Raw genomic sequence first — 16,591 nt, forward strand, 5'->3', positions numbered from 1 at the left:
CCAACTAGAACCCTGCAGTCCGCTGGCCTCGATGATGTTTGGTTTAGGGATGGTTATCTGGTCCAGGTCTGGCCAATTAAGGGTTCGGTCTTCCTTTGGATATGGTGATTGGTTTAGGGACAAATATGTGGCCCAGTACTAGCCAGTCAAATCTCTGTGTCCTCCAGCCATTGTGGTTGACTCAGGGATGGCCACGGGACCAAGTAAGCCAATAAGACTGGATTGGGTCATTTTTTGCTACAAATATTGGGTCAATCTTGCTTTCCCTAGGATTACTGAGCTGGAAAATGTGTCTCCAGAGCTGGTATCTTACCAGCATATTGGAGATACTACTTAAGAACGCTATCAACACAGAGAGAAGCAGATCCAGAATATAGAGAAAGACGGCTTCCTAATGACACTTGGATCCAGCTATGCCTGAATCCACGTTTGGACTTTTTAGTCACCTGAACTCTTTTGCTTAAACCAGCTTGAACTGGGCTTCTGTCGCGTGCAACCAGGAACCTGGGCATACACATTACTGCTGCCGTTTTACAAAGGAGGAAACTGAAGCTCAGAGGACAACGGCTTGTCCCAGACCCGGCAATTCCAAGTACATGTACTCTGCCTACTGAGTGAAGGAGAGAATGAGGGGGGAGAATCAGGAGGGAAGGCCTGGGGAGGTGAGAGACTGAACTGGCCCCTCCTACAGTGAGGACACAGAGTGGGGACAAGAGGGCAGAGGTAAAGGCCCAGCTCACTCACTGCTTGGTGCTGGTGTTGTCTGTGATCTGCTTCACAACCTGGCAGTAACACTCGTCCCGCATGACTTCATGGTCCCCACACAGCTGAAGGAGGGCAGGCCAGGTCACATGCCGAGGCCATGCCAGGGCCCACACCATACACATCAGGCACACGAGAACAGGGTGAGCACCTGGAGAGAAGCCTGGGGTCCCTTCCCCAGCCCCCACCCCACCTGCAGGATGTACTCCTCTCTGGGCTTCCCACCCCCGTGTCCTGAAACTTTGACAGATGGGGAAACTGAGCCACACAGCAGGAAAGGAAGCATCTGACAAAATCGGCTGGACTGACCTTCAGGAGGGTGTAAAGCACGTCCAGTTCGCTCTGGCCCTTCAGCGGGGCATCGCCCATGAACCTCATCACAGCTGTAGGAAAGACCTGTCCCACTCAGGCCACCAGACACCCAGCTGCCCACTCACCCCAGGGCATCCCAAGGTTGGGTCTATCTCTGGGAGGCCATGGCCAAAGGCCGCTGGGAGGCTCCTCTTCCCTTAAAGGGTCCCCAGGTCTGAGTTGAGGAGAGGGGAAGACTCTGAGGGCCAGAGAAGTGGGATGAGCAGGGTCACACAGTGCTGGATCCCCCCTGACCCAAGGCCCTGGCCACAGTCCCAACCCCACACCTAGGAACATGTCGGTGGCCATCTTGTTGAGGCTGCTGTCGCTGAGCTCGATGAGAGATTCCTGGAGCGGGGTCTGTGGGGGGAGGGAGGGTCCGTGTCATGATGGCGGACGGACAAGTCAGAAAGAGGAGGGCCACACGAGACAGGAGAGTCCCCCTCACAAAAAAGGACACAGGTTTGACAGTGGGACGGATGCTGCTCCTGGGAGGAATCCAGGCCCTTGGGCTGCTGAGGGCTGGGAGGGGTCCCACTGAGGACAAGACTGTTTGCCCGAGGGGCCTGGGAGGGGGCTCTGGCGTCATCATTTTACAGATGGGGAAACAGGCCTGGGGCTGGACACCTTGGTGAAGCAAAGCATGTCTTCCAAGGTTCTAGACTCCCGACCCTCCTTGGATTTCAGCCTGAGGCCATCCCTGCAACAGGAAACAGGTGCTACTGACAAGTCTTGTCTCCGAGCCTTTGGCTACATCCTTTTGCCACACAGAATGTTCTTGACCCAACGTCAGTCAACCAGGCACGAAGGCTCCCATGGCCCCCAGAAGCGGAGGCCGCAGGCGACCTCACATCGGGGTGGTTTCTCATCCCCCTGCCAGAAGTGGGGTCTCCCCGCCTTGGATGGCTGGGAGAAGCCCCAGAAAGACCCTCCCCTCCTCACAGTGAGGATAAGGGGTGGGGCCGCCACTCACTGGGGTCTCCTCCGAGGGTCTCGGAAATACTTCTGGGCAAACTCAAGCATCGTGTACGGTGGGAGAGTCAGGCCGTCCTCCGCACGGTCAGGGGAGCCAGCCCTGACTGGGGGACCCTGCGGGGAGGGCCAGAGCTAAGAGGGCCTGCCCTGCCACACCCGGTCACACCTGGTCACACTCAAGGATGACTCTGGCCAGACCCTCTCAGGCTGCCCGCCACCCCACCTGATCCGGCCCCACCGCCATTCACTTGTCCTGACACCCTCTGCCTGGTCACACCTACCACATGTCCAGCTGCCCCCCTGCCCCCCAGCCCTGCCACATCTGCCCCCACCCCCACCATACACATCCCATCCTGGGGTTGGCCTCCCCAACTGCTTAGTCCTAGCTGACCCTGCCCCTCACTTCTTAGTTTTACCTCACTCCACCCCTCACTGGTTCCATTCCACAAGGCTGACCCTGCCCCATTTGGCTGGCCCCACCCCCTCCCAGGTCGACCACCTGCTGGCCCCCAGGCTGGTCCTGCCCCACGGGCCTCATCACAACCCTTCTGCTGACCCCCACCATCTTTACCCCATTTGGCCACACCTCCAACCACCTCTGGTCAGATGCCATGGGTCACACATCTGGCTAGCCCTACCAAGTTCGCCCTGTCCCGGCCAGGACGACCTTGCTCCTGTCCACCTCCACAGTCGGGCTGACCACCACCCACCCACCCCCGCTGTCTCAGCCCCATCACCTGGCCCTGCCGGTCTCACCTCTCTCCTGCGGCCCACCTCCCGTGCGGCAGCCGTGGAGGCCACCGCAGCGGCCACCGCAGCAGCACGGCCCCGGCCAGGCTCAGCTGGCAACTGCAGGAAGTCAGGGGCGGCCGCAGGCTGCACCAGCTCAGAAGGGAAGCGGCCCACACGCCCGTGGATGGTCCCAAACCTCCAGCCTGGGGGGGGGAGGGGAGGTAAAGGGTCTGAGACAAACAGGAGGGTCTCGTCTTGGGACTCAGGGGACCCTCTAGGTATACTCGAGCACCTTCTTGACCCTGCCTCAGTGCTCTGTGAGGGAGGCATGTCACGGAGCCTATCTGCAGACGAGGAAACAGGGGAAGGGGAAGACATTCCCTCATCGGGAGATGGAGCAGAAAACACGGTGCTTGTAGACTCCCAGGCAGAGAGAGAGAGACCTGGGCCACATAGGTGGGAACACGAATACTCATGGAGACCCCACATCCAGATATGGAGGCAGAGAGCTGGGCTAGGTGGCCACCAGGAGGACCTGGCTGGCCAGAGCAGGCACCCGAGGAGACCTGGCCGGGCGAGACCCCCCTGGGGCACCGAGAAACCCCCACGGAGCATCTGCAGTGTGAATGCATGAAACCGGGGCAGACTGTTTAGCTTTTCCAGGTTTGGGAGCATTGGAGACCGGACCGGGGGGATCGGGGATATCCACCAAAGTCAGGGCCTCTGCGCCGCAGCTCCTCCAAGTACACGACCTTCTTGCGGACCACGCATCCGGCACTGTAGCCTGGGGGTGAAGTCTGTATCAGCACCTGGAGGGAGGCCCCCTTGCCCAGCCTCCCCCTCCCGTACCCGCTCTGTCCCACGGCCCTGACCCATTCGAGGTGGCTCCAGGGGCTGCAGATGAATGATGTCGCCCTTGTGGAAGGCCAGCAGGGCCGGGTCCTCGGGCAGGAAGTTCCTCACTGCGACCACGTAGTCTGAGTCCTGCGTCAGCCAGGGGCAGGGTGAGGGGCTGCAGTCCCATCCCCCTCCTCCCAGAAGCCTGGGGCCACTCCCCTGCTCCTCTCCTCCATAGGTATTCCTTCCTGATTCATCAGGGAAGGGAACATTCCCCAGGTGAGAGAGGAAAGGGCGTTGGACAAGTAGAAGGGGGGCCATGTAAAGCACTGGAGACCTGAATCAGATGAACCCAGGCACCAGAGTCCACGCACAGGGCTTACCCATTCCATCCCTCACCTGAGCTTCCCCACTGGGGCCAGGGACCCAGCACCTGAGGAGGGGGGCATCTGTAGGGCGATCCTGACCTTCTTCAGCTCCAGGATGAAGTCATCCACCAGGGTCTTGACCTGGTGGGCTCGGGCTGAGAAGAGGATGACCTTCTCGCTGGCCAAGTTGAACTCCAGCATGTTCTGGGAGGGGATGGTCACAAACAGGATATCCGCAAAGCTGGAGAACGGGAAAGTGGCATGAAGGCAGGGCTCCCTGGCCAGAGGTGCCCTCCTCCCCACCCATCCTTCTCATTCTGCCCTGTACCATTCCCAAAGCCCAGCCCCGCCTCAGCCCCCCTGCCCCTGCCACCGGGGGACCTGACAACTTGCCCAGCCTCCCCTCCCCGTCCTGCCTGTGGCTCCAGCTCACTTCTCATCACCCTTTGAACTGACACTCCAGCCCTCACTACCCTTTGCCTTTCTCTCTTTTTTTTGTTTTTGCCTCTTGATCCAACCCCCCTGGTTTTGCCCACACACGTATCTCTTTCACCCACTGACCAAGTTCTCTGCATCTGTCACGCGACCGATGAACAAGGCTCTACTCCTGTCCTTGTGTGACAGAGAACAAAAGGGGCTGCTGGCAGGGGAGGGGGCCCAAGGACTCAGTGAGGTCTTATGTCAGAACACCCTTCCCTTCCCGGCTGCACTAAAATTTGGCTGTTCACAACACAGACACCGTTCGCTGCACAGTGAGCTCTGTGAGGGCAGGGCTGAGGTGTGGTCTGAAAGGCAGGAGAGGGTAGTAATGGGCTCCCAGCTCATCCGCTTCCTGGCTGACCTGAGAGCAACTTTTCTCACTGAGCCTCGGTTTCCCCATCTCTAAAATGGGCTTGCTTATAGGGCTTGGCACAGAGCCTGGCACATCACAGGCACTCGGTAACTGGCTGGGAAAGAGTCAGTGAGGAAATGCTAATGCCAGTCCGCTAACCCCGTCTCCAGCTGACCCCATTCTCGCCTGCCTGCCTCCCGGTCACCTGTACGTGCGCAGAACCTGCAGCTGCCCACCAGCCTCCCGGCTGCCCTTGACCATCCGCAGGAGTTTGATGCCCACGTGGGACACAGCTAGGATCTGCACGCCAGTGCCCACGCTGCCCTGGGGTGGGGATAAGGGACATGTGAGAGTCTCCTAGCCTCATCCCTGAAGCCTCTGGGTGAGCAGGGGCTGGCAGGGGGCTCGCACCGTGGCTGGGAAGAGGCGGGAGAAGTAGACCTCCCAGCTGTCGCGTGCGGTGCTGACCACGGCCCGCTTCACACTCTCTGTTGCCAGCGGCCGCTGCGTGTCCAGCTGGTTCTGGGCTGAGGGATGCCAGGTCAGGTCAGGGATGGGTCTCTCCCCTCCCCCGCCAGCCCACATTGCAGGGAGGGAGGCTGACACCCAGCAAGAACGTATTGGAAAAGTGTGTCCTCACTGGCTACACTGGGAAACTAAGATCCACGGACAGACAGGATGACTAGGGCCACACGCTGTGTTAGGCAAAACTGAACTCAGAGTGGCAGCCTGGCCATGGAAGAGGCCAGGGGTGTCTGGGAGGCAAATGGGGCTGGGTTCGTCCTCTGGAAAGGGCCGGCTTGGCTTTGGCCGGCTGTGCCAGCAACGTCCCTTCCCTCCCCCTGTGGTACCAAACAGGGCCTTCATCTTGAGCCTCTCGTCCTCGGAGATGCGCACGCAGGCCTCGGACAGCGTGTCGTGGACGATCTGTGGGAAGGGGCCAAACGCAGGGAGCTCGTGGGACCCCCCCCCCCCAACCCCAGCTGGGAACTCAGGCTGGACGGTTCCAGGGTGAGTGGGAATGTAGAGGGTCCTATTGGCAGAGCAGTGGGGTCATCTGTGTGAATCAGATCTCATTTACTGAGGACCCTCCCCTTTCTCCTTCCTCTTTTCCACAACCAGGGCTGCCCTTCCTAGGCCTCAGTCTCCTCATCCACATGGTAGGGCTCGGATTTGACTTCTGAGTCCCATCTAACGCAGACAATCTGTGTGTCTGGTTAAATCGAACCGTGGGCTTGCTGACCTTGTCCATGAGGGTGGGAAATTCACTAGAACAACCTCCCATCCTCACTGTGGTCAAGGACCCCAAATCTAAGAGTACAAAAGTGAAATCAGCAGACGGCTAGTCTATGTACCCATTGCCCTGATGAGTACACCAAGCCAGAAAGGGAAGAGAAGTCCTCACCTGCCGGAACAAGAGGTCTAGCTGCACAGGGTGGCTGTAGCTGTCCTTGGGGTAAAACACCTGCGGGATCGGGGCTCCCGTGAGGCCCTCTGGATAGTCCCCTCACTGTGCCTCACACTCGGCCCCACCCCCAGCCAGATACGGCTGGCTCCATACCACCAGAGCCCCTGGCTCTGACTCTGCCCTCTGGCTCAGACCAGGCTCCTGTGCCCCCACTCCCGCCCCTCCTCCCCGCTCTCTGCCAGGGAGGGGGCCCTGCCCCCATCAGCCCCTGCTTTGGCTCCACCCTGGCCGGGTACCTCTTTGCGCAAGAAGATCCGCCAGGGGGCATCCTGGTAGCCGTAGTAGTTGGGGTTGACTAGGCGGTGCAGACGCGTCTGCAGGGGTTCCTCGGGGGGCTCCAGTGACCGCGAAGGTGCCACTGGGGAGCACAGTGAGTGGGACAGGCATGAGTGAGAGAGGCAGGGCTGATGAGGAAGGGGACAAAGGGGCGACCTCTTGTCGGGGAAGGGGCAGGGGCTGGGTGCTCTCCCACACCCCAGGCTGTACACATACCAATCCTGAGGGCACACCTGTACAATCCTACCACTCAACCCTGGCTCAGTCCTTCATTTGACACATACATGCAACACCCTCGTATATGCAGCAGGTCTGTGCTAAAGGCTGGGGGTACCACGGTGAACATTATAGACAAAGAGCCTGCCCTTGTGTTTAGAGTCTCGTGGTTAAGTGTAGGTAGAACAGACAATTAAGAAACAACAAAGCTCTCAATTCTAGGAGCTGGGCTGGAAATAAATGTGGGCTAGCCGGGAAAGAGTCTAGGGGCTGGCCTGTGAGGGTCCTTTGGTCTCGGTGATCTGGCGTACCTCTCTGGGAAGACACTGAGCCAAGACTTGAATGATGAGAAGGCATGCAACGATCTTTTGAGGAAGAGCATTTTAAGCAGAGCAAGTGCAAAGGCCCTGAGGTAGGAGTGGGCTTGCTGTGTTCCAGGAACTGTGTGTGCCAAGGGGATAGTGGGAAGGGATGAGGTTGGGAAGGTGGGCAGATCATGCAGGGTCTCATAGGCCATAGTGAGGAGTCTGGAGTTCATCCTTAGAGTCACGGGAGAATTTCTGGCACGGACATGATGCGAGCTGATTTACATCCGTTAAGATTCACTGTAGTTACCATAGGCAGAGAACGTAAAATTAGGGTTCCAATGGTGATGCTAGGAGGGCTGGTTTAGACACTTGATCTGACACTTTTGAACTGTGTGATCATGGTCAAGTCACTAACCTCCCTGCGTCCGTTTTCCATCTGTAACATATAGACAAGAGTAGTACTTCCTTGAAAGATTTTAGTGAGGATTCAGTGAGGCCAGAGTGGGCCTGGCCTGAAGTCAGTGTTATTTAAGTGCTGGCACACTTACACAAGTGTCCACCTGGTACTTCCACGTGGGCTCGGGGACACAGACACACGCACGCCACTGACATGTAGCCCAGGACGCACCTGTGCTCACACAGCCTTCCTCATAAACTCGGACAGCAGCCCTTTTGCCCCTCCTCCCCTCCTGGCCCCTCACCTGGAGTGGGTCCTATGGATGGCCGTGGTGTGCTGGTCACTGGCTTCACCAAGGCCACGGCCTCTCTAGGCACCTGTCCCCACCACAAAGAGAGCGCTCAGGGGGCAACAGGTCTTAGCTCACGGGGGCAGCTGGTGGCTGAAGCTCTCCAAGGCCCCGCTTTGTCTTTTGCTCTGCTTGGGCCCAGCCAGAAACTGCCCCTCACCTGGCTGCCAGAGGCTGCCGCCGGGTGGCCCATCTGCCCCTTGAGGATCATCAGCGCCTCCTCGTGGGGGTCTGGCCGCTTCACGAACACCTTTCCGCCATCCTTCCTGGTGGATTGGACATGAGTTTCTTCTTCCCAGCCACAAATTCCTATGACAGGGAACTTCTTCCTCCGCCCCCCTCCCCCGACCCCCATCATTACACATGAGAACCCAGAGAGGATCAGAGACTGGCCTGAGATCACACAGCACAACCTAGAGAGCAGCAGTCTGGGCCTTCCCCTCTGCCTAAAGGGCTCATCTAGATCATAAACAAACTCACTCCCTAAAGGTTGCTGCTAACTGGGTAGATGGCCACACTGCTAATGGGCACTCAGGCACGGTGAGGAGGCCACTCGTCCAGAGGGCTGGAGGGCTGGGGTCGGGGCACAGCTGACCTGAGGGCCTCGGGCCGGCCTCCCCGGGGAGGATGCTGGTACTGCCTCACGATGTTCTTGATCTGCTGTGTGGGCTGCGGGAAGTGCTCCGAGTTGAGTGTTGAATACCGGACCAGCTCCGGGCAGGGCGAAGCTGTGGGCAAGGGGCGGGGACAGGATAAGGCCACAAGGAGCACAACCACACCCCCAGTCCTGTCCTGGGAAGCCCCCACTGCTGGGATAGGACACTCACAGGTTTCTGGACAAGCCCGGTCCTGAGCTAGAATGGGGGCAGCCACGGGCTTGGTGGGGGCCCTTGGGGCCTTGGCCAGAGGGGCCGGGGCCAAGGGCTTTGGAGTGGAGCGCAGGAGCACGGGTTTGGCTGGGGGTCCCGTGCCTACAAACTTCGGCCGCGCCTCTGGCGCTAGGGCTTTCTGCAGAGAACAGGGAAGAAGGTGCGCTTCCTGGGACACATCAGCCCGTTCTCAGGGACCCCGTGCTTGCCCAGGATGGGCTCAGAGAGGCACCATGATGCCCTGGAGCAGCGCAGTGCTCACCTGGGCAAGCCGGGCTCACCTCTGGGAGCAAGGGCCTTGGGGCGGGACTCAGGGGCTGCTGCTGGAGTGCCATGGCCTGCAGGGTCATCTCCCGGGCCTGGGAAGAGGTGGTGGTGGTGACCAGGCGGGCCCGTGCTCAGGGCACCTCCCGCAGCCCAGCCAGCACTCACCAGTAGCACGGCCTGCTTGTGGATGAAGGCCTGCTGCAGAGCCAGCGTGGAGGCATCCAGGCCTGGGACTGGGGGAGCCAAGTCGGAGGGCGTAGATCCCAAGGGGTGAGAGATGGAGGGAAGTGGAATTCCCTATCTAACCCCCACCCTGCCGTTGACTCGCCCCCACCACACCCATGGCTGCCCCCATTGTCGCCTGTGAAGGAGCCCCGAGAACCAGCGGTGGGGGGGCCTCCTCTTTGCCCAACCCTGGAACCACCCTGGCGGTAGGCACTGACTTGGCTTTGGCTTTGGCTTTGGCTCTGGGGGTCTCCTGGGGGGGTCTTCAGTGCTGCTGCTGCCACTTTCACCAGGCCGGCCTCCCCCTTTCATGCGGTAGGCAATGGCTGTTGGCTTCTCCAGGTCCTGGGGACAGCAGATGGCTCAAGTGTCTGCCTCAATGCCATACTCCCGAGGTTCCAAGGCAACGGGCACCTGACACCGGCCACCTCCTCTGTCCCGGGGGCCTCCCGCCAGCCCAGTGTCTGCTCCACGCCCAGCCCCTGCCCCTGCAGCATCCCAGGCAGTACCCCCACAGCCTTGCAAACCCCCAACCCATTCTGCCCTCCACGGAGGAGTAAACAGGTTCAAAAAGGAGCTGTACCCTGCTCAGGGCCACATATCATGCCACGCAGGGGCTCCTGGGAGTTCCCAGAATGAGTAAGGGTGCCGGTTCTCACCAGAGGAGGGGGCTGAACCTTCAGCCGTGGGTCCTTCTGGGGTCCCAGCCAGGAGCCTCCCTAGTCATGAGGACACCCTCGTTTGGCCCCCAGGAGACCCAGATGAGACAAACCACTCCCAGGCCCTGGCTGGGAGAGGCTCCTGTGTCACCCTGTGGGTGTGTGACTTGATGTGTACATGCGGTCCCAGCTGTCTGCAAACATCCCATCCCAAGCCTACCGCATCCCCGTAGGACAGCACGGGGTCGAAGAGGCTGTCCAGGTAGCAGTCCAGTCCCTTGTGGGGCACAGAGGGTTCTCCAAGGCTGTCTGAGCCTGGTGTGTGAGGGAGATAGAAAAGTCAAGTTATTTTCTCCTGCTGATCACCCTGTACAGCCCCCAGGATCCCTCCCCACCAGAGACAGTGGCCACTGCTGGTTGACCTTGGTGGGTCGCTGTCCCTCTCCGGGCCCCAGTCTCCCCATTTGTACCGTCCTCGTTGTGGCTGCAGTACCCATCGGAGTCAGCCACTTTGGGTACATGTCCCTGGGGCTCCGGTCTGGTGGGAGTGTCCGAGTCTGAGTCCCAGCTGTTCCCAAACACCCTGTAGGGAAGGGGGACAAGGAGCAGCTGACCTCCCGCGAGATCATGGCCCTCCCAGAATCACCACCCCCCACCCCCTCCACCACCATGTTCTCCTCTGGGCCCTGGAAACAGCTGACTCTCCTCCTTTAAGAATGGGGTGCCTGGCTGGCTCAGGCAGTAGAGCATCTGACTCTCGGGCTCAGGGTTGTGAGTTTGAGCCCCACATTGGGTGCAGAGATTACTTAAAGCCTAGGTTTAGAACTCAGCTCCTAGCCAGCAGTTGGGAGGGGAGCACTGCGCTGGGAGAGGCCATCTGCACGAAGGGTTCAGGTAGCCACCTACGCTCTGGGGCCGCCCCTGCCGGCCACGGGCCCTTCTGCACCCACAATGAAGTAAGACTTCTGTCTCGGGAAATCCCTGAGCAGCTCTAGATCCGCCACCAGGTCCAGCACGTAGTCATGGCCTGCCAGCTCTGCCCACTGGACCCCATTCTTCATGGCCACTGTCCAGCCACGCCAGCCATCTGTCAGCCCCCTGGTGACAGCACATGGAGGGACAGAAATGAGGGATGCAGCCAACAGGTACTGCCTAGGAAAACCCTGGGACATAAGCCAGACCCCAAGCATGACCACAGCGGACCCCACGGGGGATCTGGTGTTCTGCCCCTCCCTCCCCTCCTTCCCAGGTTCACAAGCATGTGCTGGGTGGGGTATTCCAGGTGCCGACCTGTGCCTCAGAATGTCTCCAGCCACTTCCTCCCCCGTGCTCCAGGAGTGCACCGGGCAGGAGAACTGGTCACCTGGGGGAGCAGCAGGTGCTGGGCTCAGCCAGGATGCATCTGAGGTCCAGGCCTACTGCTTCCCCACCTGCACCCTGCTCTTAGGCCTCCCCACTCTTGTCCTGGACCCTGGATCCGCATCCTCGAAGCCCCAGCTCCCTTCCCCCATTCTAGGTCCAGCCCCCACACCCACATGCTGACCTCTTTCCAGAGCCACACCCAGAGGGCTCCTCCCCACTCCAGAACACCCCACGGCTTCTGCTGGGGCCCGTGGACTCCAGGTGCCCCTTTGTGCAGGATACAGGGAGAAGGGAAGGCAGCACAAGGTGTGGAGAGGACAGCTCAGCTCACCGTTGAAGCAGCCCACATCCAACGCCATGTTGGCCTTCTCCTGGGTTGCTATCCACTCGAGCTGGGTCGGGGGAAAGGTGCGGGCTGCCCCAGAACCCTGCTGTTGGGCCCGGCCCATGGCCTGCATGAGGCGGTGTTGACACACAGCCTGGAAGCCATTCCGCCCGTAATCAGACACAAACCTGATGGGTAAGAGTTGGAACCAGGATGAAGAGGGATCTGTGGCTAGGCCAGGATAGACAGGGATTCTAAGTCTAGTCTGACGGAGGCCCAGGCTAGTCCAGAGCTCTAAGGTGAAGCTGAGAAGGCCCCAGCTCTGAGGCTAGATCAGAAGGGTCCCGGGCTATGGTCCAGAGCTCTGGGATGATACTGAAGGGGTCCCAGGACAGCCCTGAGGTCCAGGACTAGGCTGAAAGGGCCTCTGGTCAGTCTCAGAGTTCTGGGGCTAGACTAAAAAAGATCTCAGGCTATCCCAGAGTTCTAGGACTAAGCTGAAAGGGTCCCAGGCTAACCAGAAGTATCTTAAGCCGGCACAGAGATCCAAAGGATAGGCCAAAGAGGTTCCAGAAAGGCCCACCAAAATTTGTTGGAGCAAAATGTCATTGACAGGCTGGGGGCTACAGCAGGGTATGGGCAAGAACTTGGACTCTGGAAGACTCTGCCTTCCATTCCTTCACCAAGCATCCCTGTGCGGTCATCTGCCCTCTCTGAGCCTGCCTCCAAGTTCCCACCTATACAGGAGATGACCGTGAGGGTTCAGCTTGGCCCAGGACCAACAAGCCTGATCCCTGCCAGGGCAGGTGATCCACATACCTGGCTTCCTGTCCCCCTTCCTGATGCTGTCGGGCCTGGCCAGGAGCAGCAGGGAGTAGGCCCAGAGTGGCCGAAAGAAGGAACCTAGAACCGTGCCCACAGGAAGCCCCGCACAGCAAGGCAGTGGTCCCAACCTGGCAGCAAGACTGACCAAGTGAGCTGCCCACCTACTGCACACAGCCCAGGTGAAGCTCTGCATGCTCTTAGGCTCACACCCACCCCGTAAGGTGGATCCTGTTACCATTCCTAATTTACAGGCGAGGAAAGAGACTCGGAGAAGGGCAGGGAGTTGCCCCAGGACACACAGCAGATAGGTGTCAGAGCTAGGGTTTACACCCAGGGCCTGCCTGAGCTCTTTCTCTTGCAAATCATCCTTCTCACCCAACAGGGTGACGACATCCTCATCCTCATCATCATCATCATCATCGGCCTCATCATCATTATCAATACCATCAGGATGCTGACAATAACCTCGCTCACATAGCACTTACAACGCTTTATAGGTTGAGTTGGGATTTGAACCCAGACTCTCTCGAGTCCAGACACGCTCTACTCCCATGACATGAGATCAGTGCCTTTTTCCCAAACTCCCCACACCCCGGTCTTGCCACCCTCTGAGCTCTGCAAATCCTTTATCCAGTTTTACCTGAGCCCGACTCTCCATAGTGAAGACCTGCCCTTCTTTCTTCCTCTGAGCCCAAGAGAGAAAGAGGACAGCCCCTGACCGGCCCCCCATGCCTCAGCTTCCAAGCACAGAGACCTCACTCCTGGCCAGCCCTTTAACATCCCAGCCCAGGGTCTCATGCCAGCGTCACCGTCCCCATGCCCTGGCCCTGCCCAGTTCCACTCACTTGAGCAGGTACTTGTTGAGGCGCGATGAAGGTGCAAAGCCACTGAGGCAGGTAGCCAGTAAGAGCCAGCCCCGCTCGGCATTGTGGGTGCTGGGGTTGCGCCACACCTGGTTGGCCAGCTGTGCCAAGATCTCATCCCGAAGTTCGGGCACCGCTAGACCCTTCTGCACAATGTAGTTCCCGAAGACATTTTCCTGGGCGCCATACAGGTGGGGGTCGCCCATGAAGCGCAGGATCTGGGCCACAAACAGATTCTCCTGGGCCTCTTGGAAGGTTGTTCCTGCCAGGGCCCCACCCCCGACGGGCACCCCTCTCACGTGCTTCCCATGCGTCCCAGGAAAGCCCACGTAACGGCCCCCTGTGTTACAATATAATTGCCACATCCTATGCCAAATGACCAGGTGGCCCATCCCGACTATGAGAAAAGTCAAGACCCAAAGCACATACTGACCTTCTCACCTGTTCATGAATGTCCCACTACAGCTGCCCATACAGCCCCAGCCCTCCCTGCATCCCTGGCCTCCAGCCAGCCCCTCACCTCCTACTCCATCCAGGCCCCGGAGAGTACTTTCTAACATTCATATCTGACCACACCACCTCCCACGGAAGCACCTTCCTTGGCTCCCTAGGGCCCTTAGAATGAAATCCCAAGTTCCAGATCTGTCAGCCAAGACCTCCTGACCCCTTCTTGCCCCTGCTCTTCTCACTCTCATCCACTGATGTGTCCTGACTACATCAAGTCCCTCTTCCCTCTGTGCCTTCTCCATTTGTCCTGACTGGTGAATTCTGACCCCTTCCACCCTAGCTCACATGCCCCCTCTTTGATTCTGTCCAGGACTGGATTAGGGGCCCAGTCTGGACTCCCCGGCCGCCATGCCTAATCTCTGTCCATGTTTGTAGTCACTGGTCAGGCCTACTCTACCTCCCCCCTCGGACTAGGCCTACTCTACCTCCCCCCTCAGACTAGGAAGTCCTCGAGGAGAGGGCCTGATCTATTCTTGCTGTTCCTGGGAAGCTCCACAAAGGCCCTGGGGCAGCCTCTTTGCCAGGAAGATGGCTGGGAGAAGAAAGACTCCCAATCCTCAAAGCCTAGCCCAGAGTGGAGCCCAGATTTTATCTCCTGGCCCCACCCCCACCCCCACCCCCAGAAGTCTTTCCTCCAAAGAAGAGGGCTGGGCTTAAGGGCTTGGGCTAGTGGAGCATCCAGGGGAGACAGACAAGGGGCCTCAAGGCCTGTGAATTCAGGGGTGACCTGGGCAGACCCATACCAACTTGAAGACGCTCACGGCTTCTGCATGGCACTCTACTGGCAACCTCATGAGGGGTGTCTTCAGGGGCACGGTCAGCATCCCGAAGGCAGGTTCCTGGGGGCACGGGGCAGGGGCGTGGGGACAGACCTGGGACTCACGGGCACATCTGGATCCACTGCCCTATGCCAGGTGGGGGCACAGGAGCCTGTGAGGTAAGGGCTCCTTTCCCCAGTGTATGGATGGAGAAACTGAGGCTTGAAGAGGGGCAGACTCTGGCCCTCAGCAAGCTGGCGGTGGAGACTATCTGCGCCCCTTGGAGAGCCCCCCTTCCTGGAGAGCCAGAAGTGAGAGTAGGGATGACTGTGGCCCTACCGGTTGTTAAATTTCTGGAATATTTCCAACTGGTTGGCAAATAGCTGCTTCCTAAGCCCCCGAGGGCCCACTGCTTCTGTCCAGCGCTTCCCCGGGAGCCCCCAGACTCCTCATGATCCACAACTCAAGGGCTCATTACCCCATGCCACAGGGCACGGCCAGGAGCCGGCCCCCCGGACAAGTACAGTGTTAGCTTTAATTGGTCAGCGCCCACTGGCCAGAGCCACTTGGGCCTATGCCAGCCATTACCTTAAAGTGGCATCGAACAAACTTGGCCATGGGGTAGTTGTTGATATCCAGGGGCAGTGTGACACGGGGCTCGGCCTGGAGCCGGGGAGTCCGCACGGGGACCACCCGGGACACCCGGGCTGGCCTGAGGCCTGTGGAGAGAGGAGGGTATGAGGTGCCAGGCTCCTGTGCCTGCCCACGCCCACCCCCACCCCACCGTCCGGCACAGAAGTACCTGCCACGGCTTGTAAGAGTCCCGCCAACTCAGCGGGTACCTCCAGGTGCCCCACGGCCACCACCTCCCGCTTGCTCAGCTCCTGGAGGGACAGCGCCTAGTGAGGGCCAGGCCCACCACAACTCTACCCGCAAGCCTCCCTTCTTGTCCTGGCTGCCGCCCGGCCCCCACACCCACCTCCTGCTCCCGAAGCCGCGCCTCCTCCGCCCGGAGCCTCCGCTCTGCCCTCAGCTGCAGGAGAGCAGATGGTCAAGGCGGGGAACGGTGGGCAGAGGCGACAGCAGGCCTCGGGCCCGGGGGCGGCCCCAGCCGGCCCGGCACGAGGCAGTGGGCGAGAGAAGCAAAGGGGGCATCTGCCCCGCCTCGCAGATGGCAGAGGGAAGGCAAAAGCGTGGCCAGAGAAACAGGAAAGGAAGGGACAAAGAGAAAGAGGTAAGGGGCAGAGGGAGTAATAATTTGGGGAAAGGGAAAGACCCACAGGGGGCTTTCTGGGAAGAAGCCGAGAGATGTGCGATGGAATCCTCTCTGAGCTCCACAAAACCTTCAGTAGAAGCCAGGTGGTTCTTCGGGGCCTTGGGGATTGCAATTGTCTTTCTGGTGGTTGGTTTAGATGACAGTAAGCCAAGACCGGCATTAAGGTAAGAGCAAGACCATATCCAGTGCTGCTCAGGTCGACAAATTCTATCATACCCAACTGCTCAAGGCCCCACCGTGAACCCGGCACAGGCCAATTCCTTCCCGCGCAACAGCTCATTGAGCTCATTGAACCCGCCCCCCTCCAAGACCCCAGGGGGTAAACGGGTAAAGTGAGGATACAGGAGGCCAAGGTCACAGCTAGGAAGTGGCAGAGCGGGGATTCGAACCCAAGACTGTCTGAGGCCAACAGTCTCCTCCTGGGTGCTAAGTGCCTCCTCCCTCTCCCTGCCGCCTGGCTCCCGGGAGGAGGGTGAGGGGTGGGACTGTACCTTGAGGTAATGCCGGTGGTTCACGTATGTGTGTACCAGGGACCGGAACTTCACCAGGCTCCTCCTCATCTGCTGATACCGCTGCCTGGGGGGTGGGGAGGAAAGAAGTGTCTGGGGGGGGGGGGCGGGAACGGAGGGGCAGGGGTTGGGATCACAAGGTGACAGAGATACAGAGATGCCCATGCCAGCCTGGCCTGGGTATCACTGCCCACGGTCAGTGTGGCAGCCCTGTGCTACAAAGAGAAGCTGGAGCTCAGAGAGGGGCAGTGACTTAGCCGAGATCACACAGCACA

At 59.5% G+C, this 16,591-nt stretch overlaps 1 protein-coding gene across 1 annotated transcript in view; it reads right to left on the minus strand.

The window, feature by feature from the left end:
• Window positions 1-16,591, minus strand: part of MYO15A (myosin XVA) — a 57,636-nt gene that overhangs the window by 13,782 nt on the left and 27,263 nt on the right. Inside the window, exons 23-54 of the mRNA XM_053211919.1 lie at window positions 16,299-16,383; window positions 15,511-15,564; window positions 15,334-15,415; window positions 15,120-15,250; window positions 14,517-14,612; window positions 13,249-13,484; window positions 11,585-11,766; window positions 11,182-11,254; window positions 10,798-10,989; window positions 10,314-10,474; window positions 10,112-10,206; window positions 9,451-9,577; window positions 9,173-9,240; window positions 9,022-9,099; window positions 8,699-8,879; window positions 8,467-8,599; window positions 8,032-8,137; window positions 7,827-7,899; window positions 6,562-6,683; window positions 6,263-6,322; window positions 5,709-5,784; window positions 5,269-5,384; window positions 5,063-5,181; window positions 4,125-4,266; window positions 3,693-3,804; window positions 3,530-3,604; window positions 2,845-3,023; window positions 2,087-2,202; window positions 1,741-1,813; window positions 1,401-1,473; window positions 1,072-1,145; window positions 745-827 (exon numbers count right to left, since the gene is read on the minus strand). Coding sequence (XP_053067894.1) covers window positions 745-827; window positions 1,072-1,145; window positions 1,401-1,473; window positions 1,741-1,813; window positions 2,087-2,202; window positions 2,845-3,023; window positions 3,530-3,604; window positions 3,693-3,804; window positions 4,125-4,266; window positions 5,063-5,181; window positions 5,269-5,384; window positions 5,709-5,784; window positions 6,263-6,322; window positions 6,562-6,683; window positions 7,827-7,899; window positions 8,032-8,137; window positions 8,467-8,599; window positions 8,699-8,879; window positions 9,022-9,099; window positions 9,173-9,240; window positions 9,451-9,577; window positions 10,112-10,206; window positions 10,314-10,474; window positions 10,798-10,989; window positions 11,182-11,254; window positions 11,585-11,766; window positions 13,249-13,484; window positions 14,517-14,612; window positions 15,120-15,250; window positions 15,334-15,415; window positions 15,511-15,564; window positions 16,299-16,383 — 3,573 coding nt within the window. The remainder of the gene's footprint in view (window positions 1-744; window positions 828-1,071; window positions 1,146-1,400; window positions 1,474-1,740; window positions 1,814-2,086; window positions 2,203-2,844; window positions 3,024-3,529; window positions 3,605-3,692; window positions 3,805-4,124; window positions 4,267-5,062; window positions 5,182-5,268; window positions 5,385-5,708; window positions 5,785-6,262; window positions 6,323-6,561; window positions 6,684-7,826; window positions 7,900-8,031; window positions 8,138-8,466; window positions 8,600-8,698; window positions 8,880-9,021; window positions 9,100-9,172; window positions 9,241-9,450; window positions 9,578-10,111; window positions 10,207-10,313; window positions 10,475-10,797; window positions 10,990-11,181; window positions 11,255-11,584; window positions 11,767-13,248; window positions 13,485-14,516; window positions 14,613-15,119; window positions 15,251-15,333; window positions 15,416-15,510; window positions 15,565-16,298; window positions 16,384-16,591) is intronic.

The sequence above is a fragment of the Acinonyx jubatus genome, chromosome E1, assembly GCF_027475565.1.
Source record: "Acinonyx jubatus isolate Ajub_Pintada_27869175 chromosome E1, VMU_Ajub_asm_v1.0, whole genome shotgun sequence".
NCBI lineage: Eukaryota > Metazoa > Chordata > Mammalia > Carnivora > Felidae > Acinonyx > Acinonyx jubatus.